General features: G+C 47.9%; 1 protein-coding gene across 4 annotated transcripts in view; it reads right to left on the bottom strand.

Annotated features, from left to right (window-relative positions):
* GRID1 (glutamate ionotropic receptor delta type subunit 1) overlaps nt 1–22,702 on the bottom strand; it is a 792,303-nt gene that overhangs the window by 268,247 nt on the left and 501,354 nt on the right. For all 4 annotated transcript variants that reach the window (XM_005565260.4, XM_065520779.1, XM_065520780.1 and 1 more), the window contains 3 exons: nt 18,585–18,755; nt 4,602–4,763; nt 3,063–3,182 (listed from right to left, as the gene is read on the bottom strand). In XM_005565260.4, coding sequence (XP_005565317.2) covers nt 3,063–3,182; nt 4,602–4,763; nt 18,585–18,755 — 453 coding nt within the window. The remainder of the gene's footprint in view (nt 1–3,062; nt 3,183–4,601; nt 4,764–18,584; nt 18,756–22,702) is intronic.

Here is a 22,702-nt window from a genome sequence, read left to right as displayed (position 1 = left end):
GCACCCTGTAGTGAAAGGCGATCACCCACTCCTTCCCTCCAATGAAGGGGCTGAGTAATCTACAGTCTCTTGATACCACTTAATCTAAAATGTCTGGGTGACTCACTGTCCCTGAGATTTCCCTCCAGGGTATTTAGTTTAAGAAAATATCTTGGTCTTTAATTTAAAAGATGCCTCTTGGTTTAAGTCTTAAAGAAACTGCTTAGTCTGTGTCTGATTTGTTCATATATGACATATATAATCTTTGCAGGGAATGCTGCCCCTGCCCAGCATAACAGGATCTAGGAGTCTGCCCAGTCGGCTCCTCCAGCAGCTGTGCACCTTGCATGGCCAAGAGAGCTGCGACCCCTTGGACTCTGACCTTGGGCACTCCTTAGATGACTGATCTTGGCACTGTTTTGGTGTGGCTCAGGATCCTACCCTCAAATTTGTCACCCATCCTCAATTTTTTTCTTCCTTATGTGAATGTCCTTTATTTTTAAGTTACCCTGATTTTCCAGCCCCACCCTTCACAGCCCCATCTCCCATCCGAAACCACCACCCAGCTCTGCCTTCAAATGCTGCCCTACCCCCATGATACAGTCCTAATCCCTTCTCCTTGGTTCATGTGAAACCCCCCGGACTTGCTTTAATGCACCCTAGGCCTGAATCACAAACATTTGCTATAGTAAATCCCATTCCCTGCTTTCCAGATAGCTTCCCCTTAGCAGTGATAAGCTGCCAGGCAGACAGATAACAACTAGGATATGCAGTTATTAAGGGCAGATTTTAAAATGACAAAAAGATACATTTTAACATAAAGCCCACTTGAAAATCAGCTTCCCTTCCAACTCAATTACATTCAGGCCTCCTGCTCAAAGCTCCTTATACTGAGAGATTCCAGCTCCCACTGGCTTCGGGGTTTTTGAGGCGTGTTGCCTTGGCAACATGGAAGGCCCAGACACCTGAAACAGGAAGTGGAGGACACAGTGCCTCCCCGTCTCTCAGGCACCTGAGGTGGCCAGCAGGGCGCCAGGCACAGGACTGGAGGGTCAGCTGCTTGAGACAAGGCAGGGACCTCCACAACCAGCATTCCCACCAAAAGAAGTGGGTGGGAGACGGAAGGAGCCGGCAGGCAGGACCTAACTTCAGAATAAGACTTGGGGATGAAGGCAACTGCGCCAGGACCATGGTCAATATGAACAGTTTTTTCAGCAGCCAGCTACACTTGGCAAGCTTTTTCATACCAAAGTGACTGAAAGAACCCTCCTTACCTGGTGGGAGTCCCAGTGCAAGCCCGTATCTCTTGTGGTCATGACCCAGACCAGTGCTGACCACCCATCCCCATCCCCTCACCAAGTCTCACAGCTTTGGGCATCCTAACAGACATCATAGGCCAGCCCTGGCTTCCTGGACATCACAGGTCACACCCTGGCCCTCCATGGGAAGTCACAGAATAGTTGCTAGCCAGCTCCATCTAGGATGCCACCAACAAACCTCTGAGCTCCAAAATGTCATCAAGCCATGTATGTCAGACATTGTGTCACAACAAATTATTGAATCTTCAATTATTTATATGACCAATCCATGACTCTCTCTTCCATCACAGAGTGGGCTAAAAATTCCCCACCTCCCCATCACACATGCACCCAGGCCATCCCAGCCTCTCCCTGGTGAGCTAGTCTTCTGCCCCATCTGTCACTGATGAGCTCTACACTGCTCCCTCCCTGTTCCCCAGCTCTCACACTCTCCACCAGTCCACACATGCGTCTTTCTATCCTGGCCCTCAGGAGCAAAACCTTAGAAGTCCCCCACCCAGATTCTCAGTACCCCAACATCACTTAGCCCTTGCCTCCCCCCTCTAGCACTGCTCCTAGCCAATGCTGACATCAGGCTAGAGGGCTCTTTACTGAAGGCTTATCCAGCCCCTGCTGAGAGCTCATTGCTTGCAAGGACTGTCCTTCATGCTCCAGGTACCATCATTAGTGGACACATCTTCCTTCAAAGTGTATGAAGTGTGTACATGTGTGAGTGTGTGAGCATGTCTGTGATTACATGAGGCTGTGCCTGAGTACATGCCAATCAGTCAATGCTTTCATTATTTCCAGAGAAGATCAAGCCCCTGTGGCCTTGGTCTTCTACACCATGAGTAGTCCCATCTCTGGTCTCTCCTGTACAGGTTATTTCTGGAAGTGCATCCAAGCCAGTGGAGTTGGCCAGGCCCAGGACAGCCAGCCACTGACCACACCAGGATAACCACCATCAGCTCCACACTGGCTCACAGTGACCACATCCGAGGTCCTTCACTTGGATAATTGTTCCAAGCCCTTACTTGCCATATGGGCCTCTTTGTCCTAGCCCTGTTAGACTCTTGGTGTCATGGGTCTCCTTAACTGTGGGGATCCCCACCCTGGATAAAAGGCCACCTCTCTACTATCTACAATCCTGAAAAACTGTTCTCTATCCCCCATAAGAGGTGGAAGAAGAGGGAAAGTATCACTGGGAAGACCCAGGCTGCCACCTGCACCAGCACCAGCGCCAAATAAAAAAAGTCAAACCTCATTCTGAGCGTTCAACTCATCTGTCTCTCATTTCTCTTTCTGCTGGGCTCTGGCATTTTCCAATTTCCACCCTCCTTGCAGCTCCGTTTTCTGTTTGTGGCCTTGTCTCACTCTTGGATCTGGAGGACACTCAGGCTGTAATGTCTGTCTCCCGCCTCAACCACAATTCACACTTGTCCCTGTGGTTGGGCTGATTTCACTGCTCTGAGAAAACATATTGTCCTTTATAGCCTCCAAGCAGCCCCCCTGATCCAAGCAGTAGGACCCAGTTGTTACCAGGTACCCCTGCTCTACTCAAAGAGACTCCATTAGTGACAATCTCTGTTTGGAAACCTCTCTGCACCTACTCCCTAGCATGCTATATAAACACCAGCCAATTACCATTGCATCAGCAGAGAGAGACTGGAAGGGAGGATATCTGTGCCAATTAACAGTTGCTGGGAGCCCAGGGATCCTGTAGCTATTGCTGTCTTCAGGGGCACCATAGCAGGAAGATTGGAAGATAGGGAGCCTGGGGCTTACCTTGCGCATGTCTTTGCCAAAAGTCTCACTATAGGTAGTGCCAAGGATTTCAAATTGGACATAGGGATTCGAACTGTCCTCCCGAAACTCCATCACCCCAGTGAGGCCAGTGATGTGGCCCTGCAGAAGAGGAGAAAAACCCATTGGAAAATCTGGTTAAAGTAAAGGATGGCATCCCAAAGGCTAAGAGGAGCAAGGAAGTGGTCACCAAGAAGGGAGCAATCAGTCTTGAGACCATGGACAGGCTGTAATGAGGACAAATAGGCTGGTGGTCCTAGGCCCTCAGAGCAGGATGAATACTTTCTAGGACATTTGCTTATGGGAGAAATCTCTAAGGCTTGCACCTGTCATTCATACCGTCTATATGCTTAGAGTCCCTGCTATGTGCCAGGCACCATGCTAGCCATGAGATTAAACAGTGGCGGCTTTTCTCCTTGCCCTCTTGAAGCTTAGTCCTCCCCTTGCAATCAGTTCCAGGGGCTCACCTTAGCCTGACCCAATAGGAAATTCAAAGGTCAACAAGAGACATATCAGACACATGATGTTAAGTTGCAGGGCAGCAAGCATGTGCATTGGAGGGCACAGCCAGGTCCCAAGCTTGGATCTTGACTTTGCCACCTGTGCCACATTGGGCACATTGCCCATCTCCCAGCTTTGGCCTGAAGTTAATCAGCTCCACATCATAGAACCCACAAGGACTGAGGGAGAAAAGAGGTACAAAGCACAGCATCCAGCATAGACTGGCTACCGTCCCCCTGCCTCTCTCTACTGGCTCAGTGGGCTCTATAGGAGAAGGAGGCAGCAGGAGGCTGAGGGAGTCATGGTGACCCCCTTTCTCTCTCCAAGTCCAGGGTGAGATTCTCATCCAGATTTATCTCTCATAGTCCCTGTGAGCCTACAGAGTCCCAGAAACACTGGGCCCAAAAGGGGCCCTGGCTCTGCCCTGGGCTGTAGTGGATTCTCACCTACACTACAGCATGTTCACTGCTACTGAAACCACATGCAGTTCATTGTGAATAAACTCCTAATGCTATGGATTTCCCTAAATACTCTTTTGAAACCTCTAAAAGTCAATTCACTCTAACAAATGGTCCATAGATTACTCAATTCACTTCAAATCCAGCTTTCTAATTCAGTATCCCTCCTCAGCACATGAGATACATCACAAGCACACATACAGGTGCACTTCTCTCTTGGGGAGTGGTGGTCTGCATAGAGGGGTACCTTGCAGACATGGGATAGGCAGCTGCCTCCATTTCATACCTACTTGACAATTACGGCCAAGGGCAAGTTGCTCAGCCTCTCAGAAATTCTTATATTAAATTGAGGACAGTAATGATAGTATGTATTCGTGGACCACAGCTCACCTGGCCTGCAGATGCTGGGACAGGAAGAGTGACGAGGAGAGAGGAATGGGGAGAGGCCTACTGGGGCAGCCACACAGAGCCTAGCTTCAGGCCAGCTGCTAGAGGGGAACACAGTAGAGTTGTAAGAAGCGGCCTTTCTTTGGCCAGGTTGGGGGTGCCTCTTCACACATACCTTTTTGATGGTGTCCAACATGGACCTCCCACCATTCCAAGGCTTAGTGGACTTCCGTATGCAGTTGAGGCTTGCCATGCTATGCCACTTCCGGTCCTCCAGCTTCCTGTGAAAGGCGTTGGCCAGCATCAGAACACTGTCATACAGATAGAGGTTGGAGATCTGCAAAGACAGAGGCAGTGAAACCCTTTCCACAGGTGCATTTCCAGAGAGCTTTGGAGGAACCCGCAGGAAGAAGGAGGAATGCAGGATGCCAACACTAAGCTGTGGTGCTGAGTATCTATGCCAAGATCCTTGGCTTTTAGGTGTACGTTCAAAAACCCAGCCAGCTTCTGGAGTCCTGAATGGAATAAGGCCTTGCCCTGCCTCAGGAACTAGAGTGGGAGGTGCATCTGTACATCAGCAAGGAGAACCCTGATCTGTAGCTGATTGAGATGTGCACACAGGCAAGTTACCCACTCAGGTAAGGGAGGTTAGAGGGAAGGATAAGCAGAAAGCTCAGGGTTGAAGGATTAGTGGGATAAAGGGAGGGCACAGCATGTGCAAGGGCATGAAGGTGTCAAGAGACAGGGCCAGGTACAGCACAGTCCACCAGAGTTTCTTGTAAAGGACCAGCTCATAAAGATTTTAGGCTTAGTGGTCTCTTTTGCAATTGCTCAACCCTGCCGTTATAACCTGAAAGCAGCCATAGACAATATATAAACATATGGGTGCAGCCATGTGCAATAAAACATTATTTTCCAAAACAGGCAATATGCTGGATTTGCCCTATGGGCCACCATTGGCAGATCCTTGGGTTAAAGGAATTGAAAGCAGCTCAAGACGACTGTGTCAATGGATACAATACAGAGGGAGCAGGATCAAGAGAGAAGCAGGGATTGAGCCCTGCAAAGACTTAGGGACTTGCTAAGGAGGAATAGCAACACAGGTGACTGTAGGGGGAAGGACGCCATTGTTGGGTCTGTATACAGGAAGCTGGAGATCAGACCTGGGCCTCAGAAAGACCTCTCTGGTCACTGGATGGGCCTAGGGTAAATGGTGGCCTGAGTGACGAGGTAACAGCGAGGACGGTGGTAACAAGAGATGAGAGTGGTAACAAGAGATGGTGCCTGCTGTGCAGTGGAGCCACTGCCACCCAGGGAACACATTTGGGATTTGCAACTGTGCCCATCTGAGGACCACCCTTCTGCTTAGTTGTCTGATGTGAGCTCAGCGGTAGAGGAGACACCTGCCTGTCTCAGAGCTCTGGAGAACAAGGCCATGAGTGAGAATCTAGGGTAGCAGTGTGAAGAATGACACTACAGCATCGGGGCCCAACCCATGTGTGGGGTCCAGGGTGGGCAGGCCAGGCTCAGCCTCCTGAGTGTGGCTACAGACCCCGATCTGGATGTGGAGGAGCTGGAAGATAGAACCCGCCCTCCCAGGGGCCCAGCGGGAGCCCAATGGGAGAGAAGCACAGCATTGTTCTCAGATGTTACCTTCACACCACCCCAGCCCTCCACGGGCACACTGGAGCACAAAGGAGAGGAGTAGGAGAAGGGAAGGGGGTGAGGGCGAGGTAACGTCCACCCTCAGTCAGATTTGTGGCCCCCCACTGATAACTGTTGCACAAACAACCCTCAGCCAAAGTGGGTCAAGGGGACCATTCTCTGAACGCCTAAGCAGCAAGTCGTCTGCTAAAAATATTTTAGAAAAACAAAATCACCAGATAAAAATAGGAGATCATGTCAGCCTCACAGGACTCCTGCGAAGATCAAATAGGCTCCTTGGGCTGCAAAAAGAACCCCTCCTCCCGCAGCCTCACTCCCACCCTCCTCAATATGTCCCTGTACTACAACACCTCTGTGCCTTGTTCTCTGCCCGCAATTTACTTCCTCATGTTTCTTAGTCCAGGTGCTCCAAAAGCAGAACCTTAGATCAGAACTTAGGTGGCAGGAACTCTCCAGCAACTGAAGCTGAAGTCTGAGATGAGCCAATAGGAGGTGCAAGACATCACAAACATCTGCCCCGTTATGCCTGTCCAGTCCTCAAGGGCCATTCCCAGCATGTCACATCCAGGCAGAGCTGACTGCCACCCCTGTAGGTGTCCTTGTGCACAGACCATTGCTGAAGAGCTCTGTCCTGTCACCCAGCTCTGACCACTGTGGGCTGCATGCCCAGGGTCTCTGCATGCTGTAGGTGTGATAGGTACGTGGACGATGGCCAGATGTTGCAGAGGTGTCAAGAGTGTACTAAAACCAGAGCCTTGAACTGAGGGGGAGCAGAAGGTCAGTGCCTGGGCTGACCCTCTTCAGGGGCCTGCAGCTCACAGGAGCTTACTTGACAGCAGGAGGAAAACTAAGTACCAGCACCCACCGGGAGCTCACCCCCCACCGCACACAGAACACCATGACAGAACTGTGCCCTCAGCCACTTGAGGTCTAGAGGAGCATTTCCTCAATGAGCAGGACTAATTCACTCTTTGTTGCTGGCAACTCCCCAGCCCTCAGGAGCCCCCACCACTGCATGTGTTTTAAGTCTTCCTCCCCTCTGGAAAACAAACCCATGATGGAGATGTTGTTATAAGGAATATAAGCCACTTAGAATTGCTTTGTTGTTTTTGGGTTTTTTTTTTCTTTACCCAAAAGAATAACTTGAAACTGAGAATCCTTAATGATGTGAAGATTTCTCTTCTCAAGACATTCATGGGTCTACAAGTCACCCACTCATAGCTGCTGCTATTTAACCAGCCAGGTCTCTTTGACCCCTACCCCTATCCATCCACACACTTACACATCAGGGCAGAGTCTACAGCACCAGCTCATCTGTGGCTCTGATCAGAACCCAGTGGAATCTCCTTTTCACTTCAGCACTTCTATTCACAATGAATCAAGGTATTCAACAAATGTATGAATGCAGAGAGGTCTTGAAAAAAAGAGGAAAAAGCAGGACATGACTCAGAAAGGCCAAAGGAAGCCCTCAGTCCTTCCACAAGTATGTCTACTTGGAAGGGCAAATACATACCAGTTCACAGGAACAGGCTTGAGCAATGCACTTTTCCAGGCACAGATAGGCAGGCCTTCCCACTGCCCACATATCACCCTGGATGTACCCTCTTCCATTACATATGTTGTCAGCTCATAAATGTGTTTACCTCAGCAAACTTCAAGCTCTTTAAGTACTCTCTCTAGAACTCAGCACCAATCAAAGCACATAGCTGGTACTTAATGTATGTTTAATGGCTGAACACATGGTAGACACATGTATGCACAAACAGAAGGGTAGATGAGTGTGTAGATGTATGAGTAGATGGATGGATGGATGGATGAAGGGATGGATGGATGGATGGATGGATGGAGTGATGGATGGACGGATGGACGGACGGACGGACGGACGGATGGATGGATGGATGGATGGATGGATGGATGGATCTTCTCAGAAGGCATATACTAACCATGCTTTACAAAAAAGAGAAATTATAGAAAATGAATCGCAGATAAAAGAGATTTTATCCCTCCAACTTTGACTTTGGAGAGAGCCTCCTTTTTTCAAACAGCAATTTGTTCTTGTCTAAAACCTCCTCAAAACACCTTCTTGATCTTCCCAAGAAGCTGTTTCCATTTACTCCACTTACTCCTAACTGTTCTCTGGTAAGATGTTGTCTCTCCCTGCCATGGGCATAATCTAACACTGCAGTAATAATCTGTGGCTCCCCCATCTGCACTCCAACCTCAGCATCCTCACAGAGGTGACCTACTTTATGCAAACTGACTTTAGCTGACAGTTCACTGGTGGCAATGCAGAGGGTAGGAAAGGCCCTAACCTCACAACCGATTCTGAGAAGGGATTTTTGGATTAAAAAAATCACAAGTATATGGTAGAAAGGCAGTTTAAACTTGGGGCCCTCTCCAGAGCCTGATAAACATAAGAGAAGCCTTTCCTTAGGGAAGATAGCTGGATACCAGTGGCAGGGTCGGTCATGTCAAGCCCCTGAGAAGGAAGTCTGGAAGGAGAGAGGCTTCCAGATGCATGGATGCTCACTCGTCATTGACCACCAGGGGCCAACAGCCCAGGCTGGAGCCACAGACCACAGGTGCAGAGAATGAGGCCTGGCTTGAAGAAGTCCTTGCCTCACTCCCTCATATTTTAGGTTAGGCACAGCACAGAGTCCATCAGCAAAGGTAAGGCAAGCAAGCAGATGCTGTCACTATTTAAACCCTCATCCCCATGCAAGCAGGAGCCCAGGGCTCTGGGTGACCTAGGAACACTGCAGCATAAAGTTCCAGGAACCAAAAAAGCATTCCAGGTAAGAGTAAATTTGAGAAGCAAAAGACAGGTCAAAGTGCCAAGGCCACGGGCATGGCAAAGGAGAGACCTGGTAGCAAAGCAAAATACCTAGAACCAGGTCAGAGATGCTAGAGGGAGTGAAGTCAAGGCCAGACAGAAGCCAGGAAAAGGGCTGAGGCCTTCCTGGGAGCCCGTGGGCTCTATTATAAGTGAGGAGAGAGCTGGAAGAGGGACTGGATGGTTTCATTTAGCCACCCCAGAGATTTACAGTAAGTTCCTCTTTCACTAATTACCATATAGTATGACTCTCACACCAGGGTTGCAGCTTAGGCAAGTGGTCTAATAGGATCCACAACAGCTTTGGATTCATCCCAACCTGGACCAGCTTTACTCACAGCTGGACCCCAGGTCTCTACAGTAGTGCCTGGATACAGCAAGCACTCAATAAATGTTGATTGAACAAGTGAAGTAGATCTCCATTAGCATCCATTTGCTGAGTGATGTTGAACAAGCTGTTGAACACTCTGAGACTTACCTTTATAATAATAAAATACAGTGTGATCTGGGCCCCTGGAGAGGTGCAATGTGGCAGCCCTGATTTATCCACCTGTGGAATGCAGATGGTAGTACCTCTGTGTGCCAAGTACTATTCTAAGATCTTTGCATGCATCTTCATTTTCAGAGGGAGCAGAGACAGAAAGGAATAGAAGAGGCAAATAAAATATCTAAGCAGCTTCCTGATTTCAATATGTATGAGCTGAGAGCTCCTCCAGGGATGTCCCCAGAAGCTGGGGTCAGCACGAGTCTAGATGCAGAACATGAGAACTACTGAGAAAATGAATTTGTATCCTCCAACACCACTCATCCTCTCCCACAAAGTCCCTTGGTCCCTAAAGCCTTCCAAAGGCACGAAGGGAACATGTCTGACTCCTATAGACTTGAGGGTCAGAGATCAAGCAAGAATCAGCATTGAATATTAATTCCCAGTCCCACCTGAAATCTGCTCACCTGAGCACCTGTGTACATGTCCCTGGCCTCCTCCAGGTCCCAGCAGCACAGACACAGCTGCCACAGCCCCCAGGGTCTGAGCCTCACCTTTCAGGGCTGCATGATCTGAGGTGTTGCAGGGCGGCCCTTTAAGGGAAAGGCCATTTCTCTACCCCTAGGATGTTTCATAAAAGGTACCAACACAGGAAGGCTCAGAGAGTGTGTGTTGCATGGCAGGGGGTGGAGGGGAAAGCTCTATAATACCCTGACTCTGGTTCCTGAGAGGGAGACAGTGTGGCCCACTGCAGTCAAAAGCCAGACATTCACACAGCAAGGCTGGCTCAGCCACGGGAGCCTTTGGCACAGTGGATTCTGCAATGAGATCAGCAAGGTGTGCAGGGGAGATGGGGAAGGCAGGCAGGGTATGGCTGGAACAAAGGCCAGCTGCAGTCCAGCATCCATGGAAGGCAGGTGCTCTGCACTCCACCCTCTGCCCAGCTCAGGGGTTTCAGTCCTGGGGAAGCCTCCAGATGTCCTCACTCAATGGTCACCTCCCATTTTAGGGGTGAAGTTCAGGTGCCCTTATTTTTCCCTAAGGAGATGGTAACCACTGGTTAACCTGTCTCCAGTCTCAGATCCTCCCTTTCCACACTGCATAGAGTTGCCTTTCTCAGATACACATCTTCCACATCACATCACCAAGGGCAGAGTCCCAGTCACTGTTGTCCCCTCCAAGTTACTTCGCAACTTCTTGCCTCTCACCCCTTGCCCCAGGCACAATGAACTCTTCCCCTGCTCTCTCAGGCCTCTGGGCCTGTGCACTGCCAGTTTCCCTAATCAGAACATGCTACAACGTGGAAATTAAAATTCCCAATTTTGAGGGGTTTATGAGAATTAGGAGGAAACATTTGTGAAAGGTCTAACATAAGAAGAAATGCATAACAAATGCATAAATGGGTATTTATGGAATTACTGAAAGTTGAATAAGAGTTCTAAACATGTTCTTAGAAACACGAAGTTGGCCGGGCGCGGTGGCTCAAGCCTGTAATCCCAGCACTTTGGGAGGCCGAGATGGGCGGATCACGAGGTCAGGAGATCGAGACCATCCTGGCTAACACGGTGAAACCCCGTCTCTACTAAAAATAATACAAAAAACTAGCCGGGCGCGGTGGCAGGCGCCTGTAGTCCCAGCTACTCGGGAGGCTGAGGCAGGAGAATGGCGTGAACCCGGGAGGCGGAGCTTGCAGTGAGCCCAGAACGCGCCACTGCACTCCAGCCTGGGCGACGGAGCAAGACTCCGTCTCAAAAAAAAAAAAAAAGAAACACGAAGTTAAAGAGATGTCAAGGCATTTGCAAAGAAGATGCCTCTTCTTAGAAGACAAGTGGTGGTGGATAGAGGCTGCTGGGGAAAGAGATGGGAGCTCTGTGTGAATAAATGTGGAACTGGCCATCTCCCACCAGAATCTCAGGCTATGCATTTCCCTGAGATGGCAGGATCCTGGCAAGGTGTAAATTTCCAACATCAGTTACCCAAGCAGAAGATGGGTCCTCAGAAAGGTAACGGGAAAGGTAGGAGGCGTCTCTGGGAAGCAGGAGAGAACTCAGCCGTGAGCTCTTGTTGGGGGCTTGCAGCTCTTGAGAGACCCAGGTGGATACTCTTGGCTGCTGGATAATTAGAGATGAGTCACAAGAAGTTGACTGAGGACCAGGGATGGAAAAATAGATTTTTTAAAAATTTATTACCAGAATTTCTATTACATCAGTAACTATACTTTATTTAGGAAAATACCTTGTGTCAGCAGGAGCAAAGGCCACCAGTAAGACTGTTAAATTGATCTTCATGAGAAAATAAGGAATCAAGATCCAGAGGGAGGAAATGGATGGAGCACTGGGGGCAGGGGAGCAGTGCTCAGAAACACTGCACATTCCGCAGAGGGGAGGGGCTTCGAAGGCTGAATCCTGCTTGAGCAGTTACAATGCAAATGCCCCACCCAACATCCCACCATGTGTAACACTGGCTCTGAGGCTCCCGAGGAGATGTGAAGGCTGCCTTCGTCCACTCAGGCCACTGCAACAAAAAACCACAGACTGGGTGGCTTATAAGCAACAGAAACTTAACTTCTTACCGTTCTGAAGCCTGACAAGTACAAGATCAAGGTGCCTACAGATTCTGTGTCTAGTGAGGACGTGCTTTTTGGCTCATAGGTGATGCCTGCTCATCTTGTCCTGGCAGAGTGGAAGAGGAGAACTCTGGTCTCTGCAGCCCCTTATAAGGGCACGAATCCCATTTATGAGGGCTCCACCCTCATCACCTCCCAAAGATCCCACCTCCTAATACTGTCACCTGGGGGATGAGGTTTCGAAATAGAAATTTTGGAGGGATACAAACATCAGACCACAGTGGATATCTTGTGCAGAAGGAAATTTGTTGTCTTGTTGAAACCAGGAAGGCACTGACTTTCCACCTGGGCAAGCACTGGGCAGGGTGGAGACATGCACATTGGAAGCCCAGGTGTTCCGGTCTGTTATTGAATCCCTGGAAGCAGGATCAGGACCAAAGATAATGAGCATGTAAGTCCCCCATGAAGTGTGTTGAGGTCCTCAGGAGTGCTGCAGGCTCCCAGGATGATCCAGCTAAGACCTTTGCCCCCATCAGTGGGGAAGGGAGAGGCCCCTGGAAGACAGGAGGGTGTGTCTGCGGGATGGCCAGACTGTCTGCCTTCCTGGCAGCAGCACATACCTTCTCTGTAGGAAATCTGGGGGTATTCCAGCCTAGTATTTGTTATGCTCTGGGGCCCAGGGAATTGTTGTGCATCCGCATTATCAAGGTAAAAATCATCCTTGGAGGCGAAGGAAGATGAATCGCAGGCCAGGGTCAGAACCAGACCGTTATCCTCCCAACACCAAAGCTGGAAGTGTGGGAAATGTTTTCATTAAGAAAGGCTGCATTTCCTCCAGGCTTTTAAAGAGCCTAGTTTTCTCTTCCCTCTGTCATTAATCAAGCAAAGTGGACTGTTCAGGGAGACATCACAGAGGCAAACAGCAGGAACTGACCTCTGACCAAATCCTCAGACAGGTTGTGGTTGGCCAGCAAAGTTAGACAAGCAGCTAACAGAGGGTCCAGCGGGGAGGACAAGTTGACACACAGATGTCACAGCTTGAGAAATCCATGCCAGGTGAAGTCTCTCTGCCAAACTGCTGCCAGTCCAGCTGTCCTGGGATAGGGCACCACAGCCAAGCCTCAGGAGGAAGCAGACGGTAACAGAGGGCACGGGGGATGCAGGGAGCTCTGCTCACTGCTGAATCTGAGGGGATGGTGTGAAGAGTGAAGAGGGCTATCTGTTCACACCCAAGGTTTTCTGGGCTTCAAATGCACGCACGGCCACCTGCAGCCAGAACAGCAGCCGGTTGCACCCAAAGAGAACACCTGTGCAATTGTCTCCGACAAAGCCTTCCCCACTCTCTGTGTTAAATGCTCCCATATGGGTCTTTAGGGCTAAGTAAACCATTGAAAGTGACATGAAATCCAAGGTAGCTGGTATGTGGAGGCTCGGTGAAGCTCCAGAGGACAGGCTTCTACCAACAGGTTGACAAAAACCTTTTAGCCATGGAAGAGTACAGAAAGCCCTAAAAAAAAAGGGATGTCAGAGGGAGAGGGGTTGAAATCCTCTAATAGATTGTGCGCAGCACAGAGGAAGAACGATTCCATCAAGCCATTCGACAATTTTTAAATACAAGAAGAAGAGAAATTTCAACCTGAGGGACCATTTTATGGTAATACCACATTAGCCCCCAAAGCTTAATTCAGGGATCCGGCTCCACAGTGACCACACAACACAGTTTATATCATTTGCCTGTGACCCCTTAGAAACACATTTGAATATAAATGGGGGGATGACTATGTGATAATACGCCTCTTACTTCAATTGCAGCCCTGATGTCACAGGGCAGTACAGTTCCAGAGACAGAGTACGTTACAGATTCTCCTCTAAGCAAACATGTCCGTGAAATCTTAGCAAAGTCTCAGGGTTCTGAGGGACTGGTTATCACTTTTATTACTAGCTGAGTCAGACAAGTCCTAAACTAACTTATCAAGGAAACAAGAATGAGAAACACACAAATAAGACAGTGCTTTGTTGGAAAAATAAACAACAGTGCTGCATGCTGGCAAAGGCAATGCTTTTGGAGCACTAGGGGTCACATATTTAGGTATTTTTCTTCCAAGGGCCTTTTGTTCTGCTAAATAGGAACCAAATTGATTTGCTATAATAGTCCTTGGTTGGCTTTAGAGCACAGAAAGCCCTGACCACAGGCCTCATAGAGGATGACAGAGTTTCTGAGGCCAGCTCAATAGAGAAGCCAAGGGATGGATGCTATTGCAAAAATTCCCTGTTCTTCTTGGTCCTCCCAGAAACTTCTAAACCAGAATGATCTTCCCAAGAGTAGCCATTTGGCACGGGGGACTAAAGATGGACTGGAGAGCTCCATTTCCAAAAGGATCTTCACTAATTTCGTCAAGACAAAATTAATAATCCATGACATAAATGTTTTTTTTTTTTTTCCTTGAGTTAGTTGTTCTAAACATGTTAGTCTTCTCGATAAATCTCACAGCTAGAGGCTAGTAGAAATTAGTTTGCCTTCCACACTGTCATTAAGAAAGAAAGAAGTGGTAATAGCTATGGAGGAAACTGGAAGGGAATGGCTTGTAAATGAGATGAATCTACAAGATACCCAAGTAGTTATTGGGCAGGATGAGTAAATAAATCCACATTTTCCTCTCATGATACCGCCTCGCAAGGAAGCAGAGGAAGCAGATGCAACAAATGGAGACCGAGATTCCTTTAATAAAGTGTTTTACATATATATATGTACATATATATATATAAAGAGGCATCTAGAGTCAGTTTAACTTGTATTGAGACCTGCATTCTTAATAGATTCATCCTTTAATTCCTTATTGAGGGTCTTCAATGAGCAGGGTCTTGTGGTCTTGTATAAAGAGCTACATGAGTCTAAAAGACATAGCTTGTCAACTCCCAAGCAAGGAAGCTATGATTCAGTACCCATGGGAGAGATGTGGACAATAAGTGGTACACAAAACCTGTGATAAGGGGCTGGAAAGATAGAAGCTGCCCTCCCACCTGCAGTGATGCCTTTTTTTTTTTTTTTTTTTTTTTGCTGAAGAAGTGGGTCCTCTTTATTTATTTATTTTTTTTTTAGTTTCTTTTTTTTATTTATTTTTTATTATTATTATACTTTAAGTTCTAGGGTACATGTGCATAACGTGCAGGTTTGTTACATATGTATACTTGTGCCATGTTGCTGTGCTGCACCCATCAACTCGTCAGCACCCATCAACTCGTCATTTACATCAGGTATAACTCCCAATGCAATCCCTGCCCCCTCCCCCCTCCCCATGATAGGCCCCGGTGTGTGATGTTCCCCTTCCTGAGTCCAAGTGATCTCATTGTTCAGTTCCCACCTATGAGTGAGAACATGCGGTGTTTGGTTTTCTGTTCTTGTGATAGTTTGCTAAGAATGATGGTTTCCAGCTGCATCCATGTCCCTACAAAGGACACAAACTCATCCTTTTTGATGGCTGCATAGTATTCCATGGTGTATATGTGCCACATTTTCTTAATCCAGTCTGTCACTGATGGACATTTGGGTTGATTCCAAGTCTTTGCTATTGTGAATAGTGCCGCAATAAACATACGTGTGCATGTGTCTTTAGAGCAGCATGATTTATAATCCTTTGGGTATATACCCAGTAATGGGATGGCTGGGTCATATGGTACATCTAGTTCTATATCCTTGAGGAATCGCCATACTGTTTTCCACAATGGTTTAACTAATTTACAATCCCACCAACAGTGTAAAAGTGTTCCTATTTCTCCACATCCTCTCCAGCACCTGTTGTTTCCCGACTTTTTAATGATCGCCATTCAAACTGGTGTGAGATGGTATCTCATTGTGGTTTTGATTTGCATTTCTCTGATGGAAAAAGCGCGCTTTGGAGACAGGTAGACTAAATCACACCAAAAAAAAAAGGAGGCTATGTTCAGCCTTTCCATGGAAACCCTAAATGTACTTGTCCACACCCTCAGTAATGATGATAATAGGTTAAGTATCCAGTATCTTAAATGCTTAGGCCCAGAAGTGTTTTTATTTGGGATTTTTTTTCAAATTTTGAAATATTTGCATTATATTCCAATTCCAGTTGAGCATCCCTAATCCAAAAATGCAAAATCTGAAATGCCCCAATGAGCATTTTTTTAGTGTTATTTTGGCACTCAAAAATTTCAGATTTCAGAGTATTTCAGATTTTGGATTTGCAGATTAGAGATACTCAACCTGTACTGCTAATAGCTCAGCTCTGAACTGAATGCTTTCCGTATGTTCTCCCATTTAATTTTTATTATGGCTCTGGGGGGTAATACTCCAAACCTCAATTTAGAGAGGAGGGACCTGAGGCACAGAATGATAAACAAATAATAATAATGAAATAATCGGCTAGTGACTAGAGTTACCAGGATTTGAACCCAGGTGATTTGATTCCTCTTTTACTGTTGCTGCTATTACAAGATTCCTATAGTGTTGCACTTAAGCTTTGCTCTTTATGCAGTGCCTGGGTCTCAGCAGGAACAGAGGGAGGTGCAGTGTCCCAGGATTCCTGGGTCTGACACTGCATTTACCTCATTTGATGATGTTCGGCCACATATCTGGGAGCTGCGCCTTTGTTTCTCCTCACCATGGGCACGTGTCATTTAAGTAGGCCCTCAGATAGATTCCCTTTTGAACCCCTCGGTCTCTCTCTCTACTCCAGTGAAAAGACTTTTTGTATCCAATGTGTCTGATGTGCAACCAAAGGGCCCACCTGCGCCTTTCACCCACAGCAAAAGGAGGCATCACAGGCCCCAACAAGAAGCACTTTCCTCTTTCCCCTGCTCCAACCTTTGCAGACACTTCTGTGCCATGGAAAGTGGCCCCATCTTTGTTCCTCAAGGAGACTGAGTGCAGTTTAACTAAGACCCAGAGAATGACTTATGGCACATGAGGCAAGGGTGCCATGTATTTGGAGGGAGGAAGCCCTTCAAGGGAGAGAGAAGCTAGAAAGACCTGCAGAGAGTGAGACCTTCACAGGCTCTGGCCCCACAGAGAGCAAAGGGATTCCCCTCTCCCGGTGCACTGGGTGGGAATGGGCACATGCTCCCTGAGCCCCATTGTCTAAGGCCATTTCCATCCACATGGAGGCTGGGAGTGATGACTACAGAGGCACAGTGAAAGGAACTTACTTGGCCTTCACCATTTCTTCCAGACTCCACATAGAGGAAGGCAGAATAAACCAGCAGCACCTCAACGTAAACTCTTGCACCAGGGCCTTTCACTCTGACTCGGGTGCCCAGGCTCTTGAGTCCATGAGTGCTGCAGGGGCCTTGGGTCCACTCTCTTCGCCACCCCTCTACCACCTTAGAAAGACCCCAGACACTCTGGTGGGCTACCTGGAGCAGAAGACACTGGTGGAATGGGGATTATTCCAGCTAAAATCAATGTGTGCTGTGTTTCCACCTCAACCAAGAACACATTTATCATGCCTACCATCATTGAGGCATGTTTCCTTTTTCTCCCTACATATAAGATTACAGAGTAGATTCATTCCTTTGGCAAATTTGACACACGTCCACACCCCACTCAAGATTCCAATAATTACCTTCTACAAAATGTGTGGCCCCTGATACAGTGAGAACAAAATATTATGGGGTGGGGCTGATACTCAGGTGGCAGGTACAGCTATCTCTGTTCAGAAACCCTGATTTCTACCCCTCATGCCTGGCTGGGTAAAGATGGTAGAACTAGTTTCAAATGCTGAGTGGAAAGCATATCACATGTACAAACTTCTGGCCAATTTCCACAAACCCAACTGGAAGAAATTTCCTTCTGTCCTGTGGCTCTCACTAAGCATCAGTGAAAGTTTTCTGAGGCACCACATTCCTAACCTAGAAGTGGATTTGAGGCTGCCAGTGGGCACTCTCCACACTGCTTCTCTGTTGCTCCCAAACACCCAGAGAGAAACCACCTCTTACACCAGGCACATAGCTCTCCATCATATTCCAAGGCCCAAGACAAGCTAGTGCCAATTGCACATACTTAGGGTTGAAGGAATGACCAGAAACACTTGGTACCTTTGGCCTTGGAAGGAACCATGTGCGTGGGGTTCCATGTCATGGTCCTGCTGTCCTGCCCCTCCCTGCTCAGCTGGGCATCCAGCAGTGTCCTGGGTGACCCAAGCCTCAGCACTCAACCTATGTGTTGGGAGAGTCCCAATTTGCTTTGCAAGGGTCACGTCTGTATTAAGAAGAGCTTAAAACAGGTTCAAAATGATCACTTCCCAAAGAAGACTCCATCCCCAGCCCTGCCAGACGAACACATTCCCACAAAGCAGTCATCACAGAGACATAAGAGACAGGAATCTTTTTACCCTCTATGCATGGACTTTTAAATACCAGAGACACCCAGTGAGCCAATAAGCTCTGTCTGCTGACAACAGGCATAATTGCCTGCTAGTACTACTCAGAGACACTGCCCAGTCGACTGGTTTCAATTTCAACAAATGACAGAGCTAGTAATTGAAGTTGGTGGCAACAGGAGGCCCCCACATGTCTCCCTTGGCCAAGGGTGTGGGTGAGACTCTTGGTGGAGGGCACTGGGGAGAAGAGGCTGAGCACTGACCTGCAGCATCTGGAGGTAGCCTTCCTGGGGGTCGCAGAGCAGGGAGGAGATGCGGTGGTTGTTCCTCATGCATTTCTGATTGTCCTTTGCAGACGGAAAGATTTGCCGGACCACGGTCATCCTTCCAAGGGCACTATGGACCAGATCCAAGATCTCCGGGTCACTGATTTCCTAGAAAAATAACCAGGCCCATGCTTACCATCCACTCATGAACTATCTCTGCAAGAGACCTATCAGGAGGCGTCTAGGCCAGCAGCCTGAAAAACTGATACCAAAGAAGGCAAGGGATTGGGTCCAGGTCACACAGTTCATTAGTTGTTTATTCACAAATAATACTTGCTATCCTTTAGGGGCAAACAAGATTAGTCAACATTTTCCCTGAAGGCTAGAAAAAGATGTTTGAGGCTAAACCACTGAAGCACTGGTTTCCACAGGTGTGAAGCTTTTAGGAACTAATGCTGTCAAAGGTCATGGTAGACATTAGCAAGAGAGAACGGTTAACTTTCCTTTTGGAAGTCACCTACCTGATTCTGACAGGGAAAGCTGGGTTTCTCTGCCATAGTTGATCAATATACAATGAGTTTCCCTGAATTCTTCTAGAATTACATTCATTTTACGAAATATTTGCATATGAATTTTGAGGATATATCCATTCATTTATTCACTATTCATTCCACAAAATCTACCTACATCTCTGAAGTTTGTTCTGTACTAAGCACTGTGGATACAGCCAGGAACAAATCAGGCCCTATCCTGTCCCATAAATCTCATGGACATCCTAGGATGGAATATGCTGAGTTCCAGGGCTAAGGAAATCTATGCGCTGTCCATATTGACTACACAAAACCCTCTGCTCACATTAACTCACTTAGGCTCACAACATCCCATCCTGGTATGATCCACTGTGGAGCATAGAAATAGCAAGGGGAGGAGACCACAGGAGCTCTTTCCACAACAGGGCTTCCATGAGGAATCTGACAAGGGGTGGACTTGTGATGGTTAATACTGAGTATCAACTTGATCGGATTGAAGGATGCAAAGTATTGTTCCTGCGTGTGTCTGTGAGGATGTTGCCAAAGGATTTTAACATTTGAGTCAGCGGTCTGGGAGAGGCAGACCCGTTCTCAATCTGAGTGGGCAACATCTAATCCGCTGCCAGCATGACTAGAATAAAGCAGGCAGAAGAAGCTGGAAAGAGCAGACTTGCTAAGTCTTCCAACCTCCATCTTTCTCTCGTGCTGGATGCTTCCTGCCTTTGAACATCAGACTCCAAGTTCTTCAGCTTTTGGACTCTTGTACTTACACCAGTGATTTTCCAGGGGCTCTCAGGCCTTCGGCCACAGGCTGAAGGCTGTACTGTGGCTTCCCTACTTTTGAGGTTTTGGGACTCAGACTGGCTTCTCAGCTTGCAGACAGCCCTATTGTGGAACTTCACCTTGTGATAGTGTGAGCCAATACTCCTTAATAAACTCCCTTTCATATATACTTCTAGCCTATTACTCCTATCGCTCTAGAGAACCCTGACTAATACAGATTTTGTTTCTGGCTAACAAGTTCTGGAGGAAGAACTTGTTAGCCAAAGTGCCGCTGGTAGGCAGGGCAGGGTTGCAGTTGAGGAGCTGGGGTTGCTGTGGAAGGAAGGTGGAGGGAGCTGACAATAGCTCCCTGTTCCAGGTAGAGGGTAGAGGCAGCAAGGAGTGTGAAATGCTAAAGCCTTAGGCAACCTGAGGAGGGACAGAGAGACTGCCCCCCAGCAGGGAATGCTTATGAGGCAGAAGGAAGAGTGGTCAGAGGCAGGGCTAGAACCGCATTCAGAGTCAGATGGGAGAACAGAGAGTCAGGACACCCCACAAAATGCCCATACTAAGGGAGACAAGGAGCCATTGAAAGGATCTGGCCTCGGGGGCGGAGCAAGATGGCCGAATAGGAACAGCTCCAGTCTCCAACTCCCAGCGCCAGCGACACAGAAGACCGGTGATTTCTGCATTTTCAACTGAGGTACTGGGTTCATCTCACTGGGGAGTGCCGGACGATCGGTGCTGGTCAGCTGCTGCAGCCCGACCAGCGAGAGCTGAAGCAGGGCGAGGCATTGCCTCACCTGGGAAGCGCAAGGGGGAAGGGAATCCCTTTTCCTAGCCAGGGGAACTGAGACACACAACACCTGGAAAATCGGGTAACTCCCACCCCAATACTGAGCTTTAAGCAAACAGGCACACCAGGAGATCATATCGCACACCTGGCCTGGAGGGTCCCACACCCACGGAGCCTCCCTCATTGCTAGCACAGCAGTCTGTGATCTACCGGCAAGGCAGCAGCGAGGCTGGGGGAGGGGCGCCCGCCATTGCTGAGGCTTAAGTAGGTAAACAAAGCTGCTGGGAAGCTCGAACTGGGTGGAGCTCACAGCACCTCAAGGAAACCTGCCTGTCTCTGTAGACTCCACCTCTGGGGACAGGGCAATAACAAACGCAGCAGAAACCTCTGCAGACGCAAACGACTCTGTCTGACAGCTTTGAAGAGAGCAGTGGATCTCCCAACACGGAGGTTGAGATCTGAGAAGGGACAGACTCCCTGCTCAAGTGGGTCTCTGACCCCTGAGTAGCCTAACTGGGAGACATCCCCCACTAGGGGCAGTCTGACACCCCACACCTCACAGGGTGGAGTACACCCCTGAGAGGAAGCTTCCAAAGCAAGAATCAGACAGGTACACTCGCTGTTCAGAAATATTCTATCTTCTGCAGCCTCTGCTGCTGATACCCAGGCAAACAGGGTCTGGAGTGGACCTCAAGCAATCTCCAACAGACCTACAGCTGAGGGTCCTGACGGTTAGAAGGAAAACTATCAAACAGGAAGGACACCTACACCAAAACCCCATCAGTACATCACCATCATCAAAGACCAGAGGCAGATAAAACCACAAAGATGGGGAAAAAGCAGGGCAGAAAAGCTGGAAATTCAAAAAATAAGAGCGCATCTCCCACGGCAAAGGAGCGCAGCTCATTGCCAGCAACGGATCAAAGCTGTACGGAGAATGACTTTGACGAGATGAGAGAAGAAGGCTTCAGTCCATCAAATTTCTCAGAGCTAAAGGAGGAATTACGTACCCAGAGCAAAGAAACTAAAAATCTTGAAAAAAAAGTGGAAGAATTGATGGCTAGAGTAATTAATGCAGAGAAGGTCATAAACGAAATGAAAGAGATGAAAACCATGACACGAGAAATACGTGACAAATGCACAAGCTTCACTAACCGACTCGATCAACTGGAAGAAAGAGTATCTGCGATTGAGGATCAAATGAATGAAATGAAGCGAGAAGAGAAACCAAAAGAAAAAAGAAAAAAAAGAAATGAACAAAGCCTGCAAGAAGTATGGGATTATGTAAAAAGACCAAATCTACGTCTGATTGGGGTGCCTGAAAGTGAGGGGGAAAATGGAACCAAGTTGGAAAACACTCTTCAAGATATCATCCAGGAGAACTTCCCCAACCTAGTAGGGCAGGCCAACATTCAAATCCAGGAAATACAGAGATCGCCACAAAGATACTCCTTGAGAAGAGCAACTCCAAGACACATAATTGCCAGATTCACCAAAGTTGAAATGAAGAAAAAATCTTAAGGGCAGCCAGAGAGAAAGGTCGGGTTACCCACAAAGGGAAGCCCATCAGACTAACAGCAGATCTCTCGGCAGAAACTCTCCAAGCCAGAAGAGAGTGGGGGCCAATATTCAACATTCTTAAAGAAAAGAATTTTCAACCCAGAATTTCATATCCAGCCAAACTAAGTTTCATAAGTGAAGGAGAAATAAAATCCTTTACAGATAAGCAAATGCTTAGAGATTTTGTCACCACTAGGCCTGCCTTACAAGAGACCCTGAAGGAAGCACTAAACATGGAAAGGAACAACCGGTACCAGCCATTGCAAAAACATGCCAAAATGTAAAGACCATCGAGGCTAGGAAGAAACTGCATCAACTAACGAGCAAAATAACCAGTTAATATCATAATGGCAGGATCAAGTTCACACATAACAATCTTAACCTTAAATGTAAATGGACTAAATGCTCCAATTAAAAGACACAGACTGGCAAACTGGATAAAGAGTCAAGACCCATCAGTCTGCTGT

Source organism: Macaca fascicularis, chromosome 9 (assembly GCF_037993035.2).
Source record: "Macaca fascicularis isolate 582-1 chromosome 9, T2T-MFA8v1.1".
Taxonomy (NCBI): domain Eukaryota; kingdom Metazoa; phylum Chordata; class Mammalia; order Primates; family Cercopithecidae; genus Macaca; species Macaca fascicularis.
This window is presented reverse-complemented; position numbering and strand designations above follow the sequence as displayed.